At 33.9% G+C, this 13,399-nt stretch overlaps 1 protein-coding gene across 2 annotated transcripts in view; it reads right to left on the bottom strand.

Moving 5' to 3' along the window:
* SCFD1 (sec1 family domain containing 1) overlaps positions 1 to 13,399 on the bottom strand; it is a 114,228-nt gene that overhangs the window by 78,701 nt on the left and 22,128 nt on the right. For both annotated transcript variants that reach the window (XR_008529511.1, XM_054577901.1), the window contains exons 7-10: positions 11,730 to 11,819; positions 10,369 to 10,424; positions 9,088 to 9,173; positions 6,491 to 6,590 (exon numbers count right to left, since the gene is read on the bottom strand). Coding sequence is in view for 1 of the 2 variants with exons in the window: in XM_054577901.1 (XP_054433876.1) it covers positions 6,491 to 6,590; positions 9,088 to 9,173; positions 10,369 to 10,424; positions 11,730 to 11,819 (332 nt within the window). In the remaining variant the exon portion in view is untranslated. The remainder of the gene's footprint in view (positions 1 to 6,490; positions 6,591 to 9,087; positions 9,174 to 10,368; positions 10,425 to 11,729; positions 11,820 to 13,399) is intronic.

The raw sequence follows: 13,399 nt of genomic DNA, 5'->3' as shown, positions 1-13,399 counted from the left end.
GGTGGCTGGTATAAACTGAGATGTGATATAAGTAAAAGTATACACAGAGTTTTTAAGACTTCATATATAAAAAGAGAATATAAAATATTTAATTAATATTTTAAATTACTTATGTGTTAAAATGCTAGTATTTTTGATATATTCTGTTATATAAAATATATTACTAAAATAAATTTCACTTGTTTTTTAATCTTTTGAATGTGGCTACCAGAAAATCTAAAATTACATCTGCATCTACATTTATTACATTACATCTACATCTGATAGTACTGATTTAGAAACACTGAATTTTGATCAATGATGACAAGGAGAGAAAAGAAAAAAAATGTATGGAAGACAAGAAAAAAGAAATAAAAATCAAATTTAGAATATTTATAAGAGTCATTTAATTGAAAAAGAAAATACTTGTAAAATGGTTAATCGTAAACACTGATAAAGTGTCAAAATCTTATGTAGTAAGCAACGAAGATTTAAGAGGAAAAAACCAGTAGCATCTAAAGCTAGGTTAGTAAATAATAAATAATAATACTCTTCTTTCTCTTAGGGTAGACGATTTTTTAAAAAAATTTTCACCTGAGGTCATGCTTACTGACTTTAGAGAGAGGGAGGAAGGGAGGGGGAGAGAAGGAGATTAAAAAAAAAACCCATCAATATGAGAGAGAAACATCAACCAGTTGTCTCTTGCACACACCCTGACTGGGGACCAAACCCACAACCTGGGCTTGTGCCCTGACTGGGAATTTAACCTGCAACCTTTCAGTTTAGGGCTGATACTTCAACCTAGCTACAGTGGCCAGGGCAAAATTTTAACCCAAGTTCAGAAATAGCAATGAATATGGTAACTCTAAGACAATACCATGCAAAAAAAAAGTAATGAAATCAAGGCTGTCTTTTGAGCTTTTACATGGCCTACACTTTTTTTACTTATAGTAAAAACATCCTATGAATAGTTTTTTGTGCTTATACTAAATGAATGAAAGTTTACATTTATACTTTTGAGGCATATGCCTGAAACTATTCCAGCACAGTGTAGTTGAAGAGGTTTTGTCTTAATAAAGATTAAAGGATCAACAGAACATCAACCTTCAAGGTATCAAATTTTGAACATATACTTAAGCATCTGTTATATTGGTATCACACATCTTTAAAAAAATAAGTGCTTCTATAATAATTTTAAATGAATATATTAATTTGGAACCTACTTCCTTTTTTTATCCCTTTGAGTTAGGTAGCAGAGGGCCAAAAGCACAAAAAGAGCCCTTAAGATTTGAAAAACAACAAAGGCAAAATAAAGGACAAGATGCTGAGATGGAATAACATCTGCCTCTTTGTCTAAGGATAACTATTTGTTGTACCTAAACAATCAAATCCATCCTTCTAGCAACCAAGATATAATAAAAGGAATCCTCATTTTCTAACCACTAATTTTGCTTTTTATAGTCCAATAAAAAGAAAGGGCACTGCAAAGTTTTTCACCAACTACCTTTCTGGAACATAAGGTAGTAGCTGTGTGACTTTTCACAGTTGTGTCCAAGGTCTGATATATAAACATTATCAATGTTCCTGACTTGTAGGCAAAGATATTTAATATAAAAGAGCAAGCTCCAATTTCTAGTTTTTGGTTCCTATCTAGAACTTTTACTCCATCTTGTGGAGGTAAAGAGTATAATTAAGAATTTTATAAGCTTGGAGGAAGCTTCAAAAGCAGAAGTTTTAACAATCAACAAACAATAGTGTTGTTACAATTTATAGCACCCTAGTTAGAATTTTTTCACATCTAGAAAAAGCATTAAAGTTGATGAGCAGGATTAAGTCAATATAAGTTGTATAGTTACTAAAACAAATCTCAAAAGATTATTTTCATAACACCTAAATATTCTAATAATAATGCTAAGACTGCTTAAATGATAATACAAAATCTGAGAACCTACGCCTCAAAAGTTAGAGATGTGCACTGCTCTATTATTTATAATAGCAAAAAATAAAAACAACAATAACCCAAATGTCCATAGGAATACACTATTCTACCCAACATGCAAGCAGGGATAACATCTGCTTTGTTCACCTTGTATCCCAGTGACTGGCACAGTGTCTGGCACACAGTAGGCACTTAATAAATACTTGTTGCACTGAATTCTTTGGAGACACAAGGTAGCCAACTTTTTATTCTGTGAAGCGAAGTGAAGAAACTTAGAACAAAACCAAAAAACCCCCTACAAACTATTTTTACCATCTCGTATTTTTAAAAGAATACTTTAACTTCAAAGAGTAGAAAATAAAAATTAGTATAGCTTACAATAATACAAGAATAAAAGGTAAAGCACTAAAAAAATTAATATAGAGGTTGGTCATAAAAACTCCTTTCACAGTTCTTATTCTTAATATTCTCATTTCACTCTGGGACAGTAAAACCCTCAAGGACCAGTATAAGCCTTGTCTGGTTTGGGGGTTCTCTGCCCTAAGTTACATTTCCCAATTTTCTCTTCTGCCAGTCAGGACTCAGAACATATTTCATTTATTGCAACTACTTGTACATACATCTTATCTTCTGTAGGCAAAGCATCATGTGCATTAATTTTCTGCAAGAACTCTTCAAGTTCAGTCATTAGAAAGGAGCAGTATCTCAAAGCTCTAAATAGCTTCCATATACTACTGGCAGGAGTGAAAAGGTGACCCCCAAATTGCATGTTCTAAGGCCTTGCCCCTCTGTCCTACCCAGTAGTTGGGGCCCCATCAACCAACTCTAACGAGACAATCAAAACAATTTTATCATGCCCATCAATCCCTGTATGGCTTTTCATATTCTACCCACTCCCCCACCCCAAATCTCCTCATTTTTACCTGACTTCTAAACACTTCTGTTATATCCTCTGAATTCATACTCAGTCATCAGCAAAATCTTCTATTCTGAACATCAGCTCTAAACTTCCACAATACTTTCTTTACTTTCTTGCTCTAATTGAATCCCTACTGGCTATCCCCTGTAACCTCCTTAGTCATTAACTTTTTATTTTCTTTCCTTTTTCCCTTACCTTTCTTCTTCCCTCCCTCCCTCCCTTCCGTTTTCTTTTTTACTCGTCATACATCTCCCATCAGTGTACCTGACATCAGCACATGTGTCTTCCTTTCCTCAGATTCTTGTCCTCCTCCCTAAAACACCACCAACTTTGAAACTCCCACTAGGGCTTATAACAGCAGTTCTCAGAGGCAATTTTGCGTCCTTACACCCCCTGGATATATTTGGCAATGTGTAAAGATATTTTCGTTGTCACAACTGAAGGAGTGCTACTAGCATCTGGAGGGTAGATACCAGATTGCTGCTAAACATCCTGCCATGCGCAGAACAGCTCCTCGCAACAAAGAATTATGGAGTCCAAAATGTCAATGATGCCAAGCTTGAGAAATCCTGGTCTATAGTCATCCTTGTTACTAATGCCTCCTACAGACCTGCAGGATATTATTTCCTGCATCAAATTTTCTCTTTTGATCATTCCCATTGAAGTATAACGGTCTAATAATTTCTCTCATTTAAAAATGTTTTTTTGACCTCATAATCACCTCCCAAAAATTGCCCCCTTTTTTCTTAGCTCTCTTACACAGCAAAACTCTTTTAAGGTTTGTCTATATGTATTAATTCTCTTATGCCTCTCTTTCCAATCTTTCTTAAACCACTTCAATATTTTGCCTGTACACTATGGAAGCTGCTCTTACCAAAGTCACTAATTGCATTGCACCACATGCAATGGTGACTTAATCCTCAGCATCTGTCCAAGTTGATGCCTGCCTCCTCTGAAACATTTAATTCACTGGCTTCAAAAATAACACAGATCTAGTTCTCATACCTCACTAGTTGCTTCTTCCTGTTAGTTCATACTCACATCCAACTGTTCTTAGACCTCTTCTCTCCTCTATCTATACTCATTCCCTTGGTGATCTCATCTTATCTCTTGGCTTTAAATGCCATCTATATATGGATTACTCCTAAATTTATTTCTCTAGACCAGAAGTTTCTCCAGACTGATGTTTTTAATGACCAATCTGATATCTACACTTGAATACCTTAATAGGTATTTCACATTTAACATGTCCAAAACTGAACATCTGATCTTCTCCATGAAATGGCTCTTTCCATTTCACTAAATAACACCTGCCCATTTGAAGGTGTTGAAGTCATCTTTGACTCCTTTGTTTTTTAGATTCCACATCCAATTCATCAGCAAATCTTATACTCTACATTTACTAGATTATCACAAACTGCACCATTTCCATTCTGGTGTAAGCTATCATCCTCTCTTGCTAAGGTAGCTGGAACAGCCTACTAATTGGTCTCCTTGACTCTTCCTATGCCCTCGAGGAGTCAGTTTTCAACATAGCAGCTAGAGTGATACTCTTAAAAAAGTGTATCATATGTCCATCCTTCACTCAAAATTGCACGTGACTCAACATTTCCTTCAAATTAGAAGTCAATATCCTTGCCCTGGCTGATGTGGCTCAGTTGGCTGGAATGTCATCTCATTAGCCAAAAGGCTGCAGGTTCAATTCCTGGTCAGGGCACACGCCTGGGTTGCAGGTTTGTCCCCAGTTACAGAGCTTACAACAGGCAACCGATCAATGTTTCTCTCTCACATCAAAGTTTCTTTCCCTCTCTCTCTACCTCCCTTCCCTTTGCTCTAAAATCAATAAGCGTGCCTTCAAGTGAGGATAATATAATAATACAAACAACAACAAAAAATAAAAGTGATAGTTTAAGAAACTTGGGAAAAAAGTAAATATACTTACAATAGCCTATAATGTCCTGTGGCAGTGATTTTCAACTGGTGTACGCTGCAAGAATTTTAAAACACGTAATACCTGACTAGTTAGGGGCACTAACCTCTTTGCCCTTAGATTGTCAAATTAAGAAAAAAAAAAAAAGAAAATGGCAACAGCCAACACAACAATAGCTGTCTGGTATGAGTGAATCAAAACTATATCTTTTTTTTTTTTATCAGATCAGTGAAAAGTATCTTTTGGTGTGCTGCACACCTTCAGTACTTAGTTTATGTGTGCCATATGAAAAAGGGTGGAAATCACTGTCTCCTGCTATATTACTTCCTGTGTCCTATTTAATTTCATCTCCTGCCTTAGTTTGCTCCAGCCACCAGGGCTGCCTTGACAGTAGGCATCCTTCTACCTGGAATGCTGTCCTCCCATTAGAGCTTTCCTCAAATGTGTCTCTTTTTCAGTAGGTCTTCCCTATTTTAAAACTGCAATCCTATTCACCATCATTTAATTTTCCTCTAGAGTATTTTCTACCTTTTGAAATGTTACATATTTGTTTATTTTACTTGTTACCTGTCTCTCCTGCTATAGAATGTAAGCTCTCGGTAAAAAGGAATATTTTCCTGTTTTATTAAGGCTAAAACAGGATCTAGAATGTTCTGTCACAGGGCAGGCACTCCAATATTGGTTGAGTTGATTTCCTCTCTTTCAGCCTCTTACTTGACCTCCTAACACTAGCTTCCATGCTCCATTACTCAGGGGTTAATTCAGTGGCCCTTTGATTCTTCCTTCTCTGTCCTGAATCAGAGCTGACTACTGTTTCACTAACACTCAGCCTGGAGAATGGCATAGGAGCCTAGAATGGAAAATTGTGTAAAACTACGAATTTCCATTAGTAATCCTGAAATCTGATTTACTTTTAAAAAATACAGCTTAATCTGGGTTTTAAAGAAATAAACTAATAAACTCTTTATATATGACATTTCAAGCAATCTTTGTGATAATGATACTACTATATACTATAATCCCCAGAGGCCTTATAGGAGTTAATAAATTAGACATATATTCTTGACAGAGCCAATGATATGAGTTCACATTCTTTTAACTTCTGTGTCCCAATTTCCTTTCAAATGGAAACTGTTTTGGCCCCATCACGTAGTGTCTTGTGCAGAAATTACTTGTGTATGTATTTTCTTCCCATTGCCACTGAAGATTGGGACTGTTTTACTTATCTGTATATCACCTTGCTATACACAATATTTAGTAAATATATACATAAATAAATATGGACTTTTCTTTTAAGCCTGAAATTATATATGTGAAATTACTTCAGAAAACATGGTGTTATATAAAAATAATGTTTATTTTTTACCATAAAATGAGGCTTAACTGATTCCTAGAAAAATGGGAATTACAGCTTTTCTTCCTAAAGAGAACATATTTATTTATATACTCAGTATATAATAAGAGTAATTTATTTTCCTTCATTCCCCTTCTTCCCATATGACCACAATACCACTGATTCATCTTATAATTTGAAGATCATATGTTTGGAACGTCACTATCCTTCAGCATCCATGTCCAGTGATACCAAAGCCCACCACTTTTTTGTCGATGTTTCTCAGCTCCATCCTTCTCATGTGTGTTTCTGCAGCCATGATGTTTATTTTAAATGAAGGGGACCACTAAATATTACATTTTAGTGAAAAGTGTTAACTTAGCCTCTTACCAGCACATCATGCACCAATGCTTGATAAGTCCAAGTATGGTGTAAAGGAGTTGCCAAGTCGATGTTTCTGTCAACCAGGACTAATAAAGGCCTTTGGAAGCTGTAAATATATAGAAAAAAATTATATAAATCTTGATACCAGTGTATACATCTAAATTTTCCTAATACTTTCCAGTATATGTCATTCTGATACAAACAAAAAGTACAGTAACACTGACATTCTATAATACTTTGCTTTAAAAAAAAACTTCTAGTTCAGTCAGTTAATCAAGTAATGCTTTGGACTACGTAGAGCCTGCGTATAATGTTGGATTATAAGTCTTACTCAGGGAACTTTATAAAGGGGGGTGGGGGAAAAAACTATACAAATACTTTTAGAGAATAATTATTCAAGTTATCAAAATAAGAGTAAGTCACTTCCAACTGGATTTATATTTCAGTTTTGGGAAAAAAAGGAAAAGCCACTGTCAGCTTCAGAGAAAATATAGAATCTTAAAAATTTAAATAAATTTCCTCTTTATTAACTACAAATTACATTCTTTTTCTGTTAACACAAATTCAATAGTGCAGACTCTAGAGAAGAGCCTCACAAAACCCTACCTCATTATAATTATATAAAACAAACATCATGCAATAATGGTACCTAATTATATAACTATTCACTTCCCAAACACTTCATATATTGTTTCACCCCATTATTACAATTTATATGTGAAATAGACTATACTTAAAGCAAATTGAAGCAGATGTCATTTGTTTATCATGTGTTTTCAAAAGTTGTAGAGATCTGCTTTAGAGGTACTACTATATCAGAAATGCACATTACTTTTCTAATCATTGCTATCTGATTGTATTATGTATATTTATTTTGTTCTGCAAGAGGCCTCTGACCATTCAGTAACTCACTATACTTTAATGAGTGTAAGACAGTGAACTCTCTCAACTGCCCTGACTGAAGACTAGCAATAAAAACAAGGACCTTTACCACCTACTATCATTTATTACTCCAGAGCTAGGTGGAAGGAAGGCAAGGAAGGATAGCTCATGACAAGGTTTCTTAAGTCAGCACTACTGACATTTGGTGTTGGACTCTAATTCCTCATTATGGGTAGTTGTCCTATACACTGCAGGATGTTTAACAGCATCCTATAACTCAGCCCAGTAGTTTTCACTAGCATCTACCCAGTTGTAACAACCAGATATTTCTTCAGATGTGACCAAATTCTTGTTGAGAATCATTAGCCTACAACTGGGTTCAAATGTATTTAACAATAGTCTATCAAGGTTGCTGACCCTTAATTAAAATAATTTGGAAATGCACTCAACAATTTAAAAATAAGACTATATTATTATAAATTAAAAAAAATTATCCAATTAAAATAGTGCCTTTCTATTTGCGAAATAAAAAGGGAACTACTAAGTAAAGTATGACAACATAGTGATTGAGAATTTGATGTTTCTGCTCCACTTAATGAGAAACATTGTGGAGAATATTAATGACCAGCAGTGAAATCACAAATAGAATTTACAACAGTACAGGAGCTGAGACAAACAAATAACTGAAACACAATGTTAGTGTTAATTCCAAATTATAAAAATAATATATAAATAGGAGCCATCAAAATTGACTTGTGTCTCTGAAAGACTACCATGAAATTATTATTTCTAGAGGGCAGTTTATACTCTGAGTATTAACTTATTATTCAGTTTTTTACATTTGTTTATTTTTACCTGAGGATATGTGAGAGACAGAGATTGAGAAAGAGAGAGAGATAGAGAGAGAGAGAGAGAAAAAGAGAGACAGACAGACAGACACATGGATGTGAAAGAGAAACACTGATTGGTTGCCTCCCTTACCCTTACCAGAGATAAAACTGAGAACCTAGGTATGTGTATTGACCAGGAATTGAACCCACAGCTTTTTGATGTACAGGATGATGTCCTAACCAACTGAGCCACCAATCCAAGGCAGGCTTTATTTATTAATTCACATAAAACTGAGGGTAAGAATTAATTTTCCAAAATATTGTCTCTTGAAATAATTCTCAGTCATTTGTGTGAATTTCTTTATTTCTTCACCCCAATTTGTCCATTATTTTTAATAATCAAATGTTAATGTAATTTTTTAAAGCATTTATATTCAGTAATAATTGATCAGCCAGTAACTTTGACATTATCTACTCATGTGAGATATAGTAACAAGGACAAAAATGCTTTACAAGTGTAAGCTATTAGTATTTCAATATAAAAAGGAAACTAGAGAGAAACAGATATAAGCATGACAAGTTTTTCACTTACTTTTTTTCATTACCAAAAAACTGATAATTTAAAGTGGATTCTGACCGTCAAAGCCATATAAACTAAAAATTTCTCCAACAGATGATAAAAATATAACACAAAAATTTCTAACAAACGAAAGTAAATTAAATATTCCATCTGTATTTCAAAAACAATTTGAGTCAAAACCCTGATCCTGATTATATCACTTTTAAAAAGAAACAAATTTCAACTACAAGTATAAGAGTATTCTATCAGATAAGAAAACCCCCAAAACTCTATAAATTCAAGTTCTGTAAGTATACTACCTAACATAGTACCTGAATTGGCCAGCTCCAAGTGTGTCACCTGTGAAAAGACTGTTTCTTGCATCTCTTAGATTTTCCCGAAGTTTCTTGTCTAGTTTCTGAAAAGAGCAAATTTTACATTAACCTTAAAAAACAGTTTTACAGAACTTTATATAGAATAATATATAGTGTATTCTTGGTGTGATAACTAAGAAACTTGGATTTTTTTTTTTATCCTTAACTGAAGACTTTTTTTTCACTCTTTTTAGAGAGCAAGGAAGGGAGAGAGAGAGAAAAACTGATTTGCATGCCCCTACCACGGATTGAACCCACAACCCAGGTATGTGCCCTGACCAGGAACTGAACCGGCAAGCTTTTGGCTTATGGGCAACGCTCCAAGCAAGCCACACCAGCCAAGGGGAGAAACTTTGAATTTTTTCTTTTTAATAAAACAGCAATTCTAAAATCTAAGTACTTTAGCTTCTTCACTACTCAACAGCATCATAACTTGAACCTTAAAAGACAAATGCTTCTTCTACCATGACTCAGGCCCAATTTAATTAACAATCACTTTTCCTTGACTATTTATACTTTATGTATAGGAAATGCTGTGCAGTAATGAATGACCCACCTTCTCAGCCCAAGCCTGACTCTGTTGTACCAAGGAAGGTGACTATACAGTGGTGGCTGCAAAAGGCTCCAGAATAGAAATACGGTGTGTGAAAGAAAGCGGCCCTCCACCAGTCGGTGATTCATTTGGGCTAATAAACTCAAAAATGTTAGTGTATCTTCCTCCACCTTTCCATACTATTTACCCTCTTTCCTTTGCAGTAACTTTGCAATTTCTCTAATCTCTTATTTACTTTTTAATCTTTAAAGCAAATTTTTGAATGCTCAATTTTACTAAATATTTTACTCCAATATAGTGGGGTAGCACAATACACTTCATCTTTTTAAAAATGGTTATGACTGTTAATAAATATTTGTTAAATAAAGTTAAATATTAAATTATTTGGGGGTTCAAACAGGCATAAAATACTATTTGGCAATATAAGGCTGAATGAGGACTATATATTTAAGTAAAAACAGAAAAAAAGGAGTCAATCATTTTACTCCATTATTTAAAAGAACACAATGCTTATTTTTTATATTTGGTGGAATCCCAAAGTTATGAAATAAAAATATTTGCCTTTGGTACTTAATATGTAAACTATAGCAATCACATACTTAAAATTAACAAAAACATTTGAGGTACTGATGGAAAACAGCTAACACAATATTATTTATCCCCAATGAATATTTGCATAAACTCACCACTGCTACCATTTCTGCTGCTGTTCCTCTTGAACATCTGATTATAGGAACAGCACCTATTTTAACAATAGATATTAGCAATGATTTCCATGCTTAATAATTAAAATGTATCTTACATTTTACAAAATATATCAGCATCAAAAAGTAACATACAATAGATGCATACAAATTTAAGTTACAAACAAAAGGATTTATAATCTCGAGAATAAAAGCAAAATTTCAAAAATGGAACTGTTCATTTTTAAAGAAAACATTAGGGAGTCAGAAAGGCTATTTTAATTGTTTTTCCTTTTCCAATTTTTTTTTTAATTCCCCTGGAAGACATGTTTATTGACTTTTAGAGAGAATGGGAGGGAGGAAGAGAAAGAGCAAAACATGGATGTGAGAAATATTGAATGGATGGTTGCCCTACACACACCACCCATAACGGGCACTGAACCCACAATCTCGGCACATGCCCTGACTGAGAACCTAACTGTGACCCTTTGGTTTATGGAATGATGCTCCAACTGAGCCACATCAACCAGGGCAGAGAGTATATTTATACAGTGTTGGCCAATCACTGTGACCAGATTTTTTCAATGGAGTCACTGAATCAGCATTTTGACTCCCTAGAGGCAGTTTCAAAGAGTAAGTGGACTCTATACTCACAGGACTCAATTTAATGACTTAAAGGAAAAGAATGAAGAGAGTTTAGCTAATTTTTAGCTAATTTAGCAGTTCGTTACAGTTATTTTTGACAAATTAACAATAAAGGATTATAGTCTCTTTTCGAAAAGCCAATTTAAAAGATAAAACATATTCTTCACCTAATTTAAAATGCTCCCCCAAACTGGCTTCAATTCATTATCAAATCAACTCATTAGACCTCTTAATTTCTTTATTATTCCACATTTTATCAAAGGTAAAGATCCTAAAATAAAAAAAAGCAATTGTACTGAAAAGTTCATAAAACAAACTTAGAACATTGTTGTTATATATGTATTGAAATGGTAGCATTTTAGATTTTATACAAAACATGCTTAGTCAACTGCGGAAATAAAAGTGTGGACTATTAGAAAATTTTTAAACTTTGTTTTGTTCTGATGGTAAGTTATTCATGCATATTATTCATGCATATCATTTAAAAAAAATTCAAATTTCAGCCATGTATAATGTTAACCCTCTTGATTTCAACACAAGACAATCCTGAGAATTAGATACGGATTCTCTCAGGTTACTTTTTACATATATTCTAAATAAGTGCACGTGTTTAGTATATTTAAAAAAAAAAAACAACAGGATATTATAGTGTAACAGATTAAAATGAGATGTTAAATAATTTACTTTGAAGAAATAACCAGAAAGACTTACAAACTTACCCAGTGTAACAAAAAAGCAGAAGAGGCTGTCAACAATAGTATCCATAACAGTTTCCATTTCTGTGTCTGTGATATCTGGCCTGTTAATAGCTAAAATGACACAGGTAAAGGAGAAAAAAGGTGACTAAAATTTATGCCTTATTTTTATTAAACTCTTAAAATTATCCCTAAACTCTTAATCACTACTCAGTTTGGTAATGTATGTAATGTTCAAACAAGTAAAATTTTTTATGCTTTAAACTTTACAGTATTCATTGAAATTACCTACCTCAAAAAAAAAATACATCAATATCAGTAGTAATGAGTAGTATCAGTATCAGAGTAATAAGAAAAAGAGCTACCACATAAAACACAAAATTTGTGCCAGAGTAACAGAAAAATAAAGTGTATTTCATAATTTTATTCACAAACACTACATAGCCTAAAGAAACTATTGGATCTTTACTGCAAAAAAAGGACAATGCAAATCAACTATGGCAAGACCAACATCACTTATCACTTTCTTTTATTATAAGGAATTATATGAATTTTTTCCTGATCTACTAGGCTTTATATAAGTAGTTTCCAAACTTTATTAGGTATAAGAATCACTCTAGGATATGAAAGAGAGAGGAATTTCTATGGAATTAATGGGAAAATTAGAAATTTACTCCCCAATTCTTAGCCCGTTCCCCTAGGAATATCCCCTATGGATATCAATTCCATAGATTTGAAACAATTCTAAGAAATATGCAATTGTGATAAGCACCTTCGGTGATTCTTGGAGGTACATTTTCAGAAACATTGCTGCGAAGGCTGTCTTTGACAGTCAAAGACTTTGCCTTATTCATTTTCCTGCCTCTCATAATACCTAGGCCCAGTGGCTGACAAGGAGATGTTTAGTATCTGTTTGTTAAAAGATTACACTAAAATATTATCTATATAATGTTTTTCATTTCCCAACATCTTGCATATGAAAAAAATATTAGATTCAATAAACTTGTAATTAACATGAGAGAAAGGCAGAATCCAACTGGACATACCAAAATATTTAAAGAACTACTTTGTCCATGGAGAGAGAGAATATAAAAATAATAAAGAATTCAGCCAGGCAATTGAGACTCTGGGTGAAAAAATGTGCTGTTACTTGCTGGTACAGGCTGCCATCTACCCACATCAGATGACAGAAATGGCATAAGGATACATTATGAATTCTGTACCTTCAGGGGACACCAATCCAGGAGAACACTAAGCTCATTTTGTTAATCCCTGGTACAGGTAAAATCTATCTGGAAGCTTCCAGATGCTTGGGCCTATACCCTAGTCTCATATTCTGAGAACTGCCCTGAATAGTCAAAAACCTGTCCTCGGTAACATCAACTCACTTGCGGTAACAAACGGGCTTGTCTAAGATAGCAGCCTGAGTCTCACTGAGATAATAAATCTGCCTCCTTTACTGGAAAAATTCCCAACCCATGAAAAGTAGATCATCAAATCCACGGCATTAGTATATTGGCCTAATGTTCGGAATAATCTGTGTAAGATCAGTTAAAGCACTTGCATTGTTTGAGAAGATTTGGCACATAATTACATAATAACTAACAGTGTTGTCTCTGGAGTGAGTGCCTGCGTTTAGAAACCTGGTTCTGCCATTTTCTTATTAAGTTACTTATATCTGAAACTCAGTTTCT

The sequence above is a fragment of the Pteronotus mesoamericanus genome, unplaced genomic scaffold, assembly GCF_021234165.1.
Source record: "Pteronotus mesoamericanus isolate MK-2021 breed Mesoamerican mustached bat unplaced genomic scaffold, CSHL_Meso_final contig_46, whole genome shotgun sequence".
Classification (NCBI taxonomy): Eukaryota; Metazoa; Chordata; class Mammalia; order Chiroptera; family Mormoopidae; genus Pteronotus; species Pteronotus mesoamericanus.
Note: the sequence above shows the minus strand (reverse complement) of the source record. Positions and strands in the feature narration are given on the sequence as shown.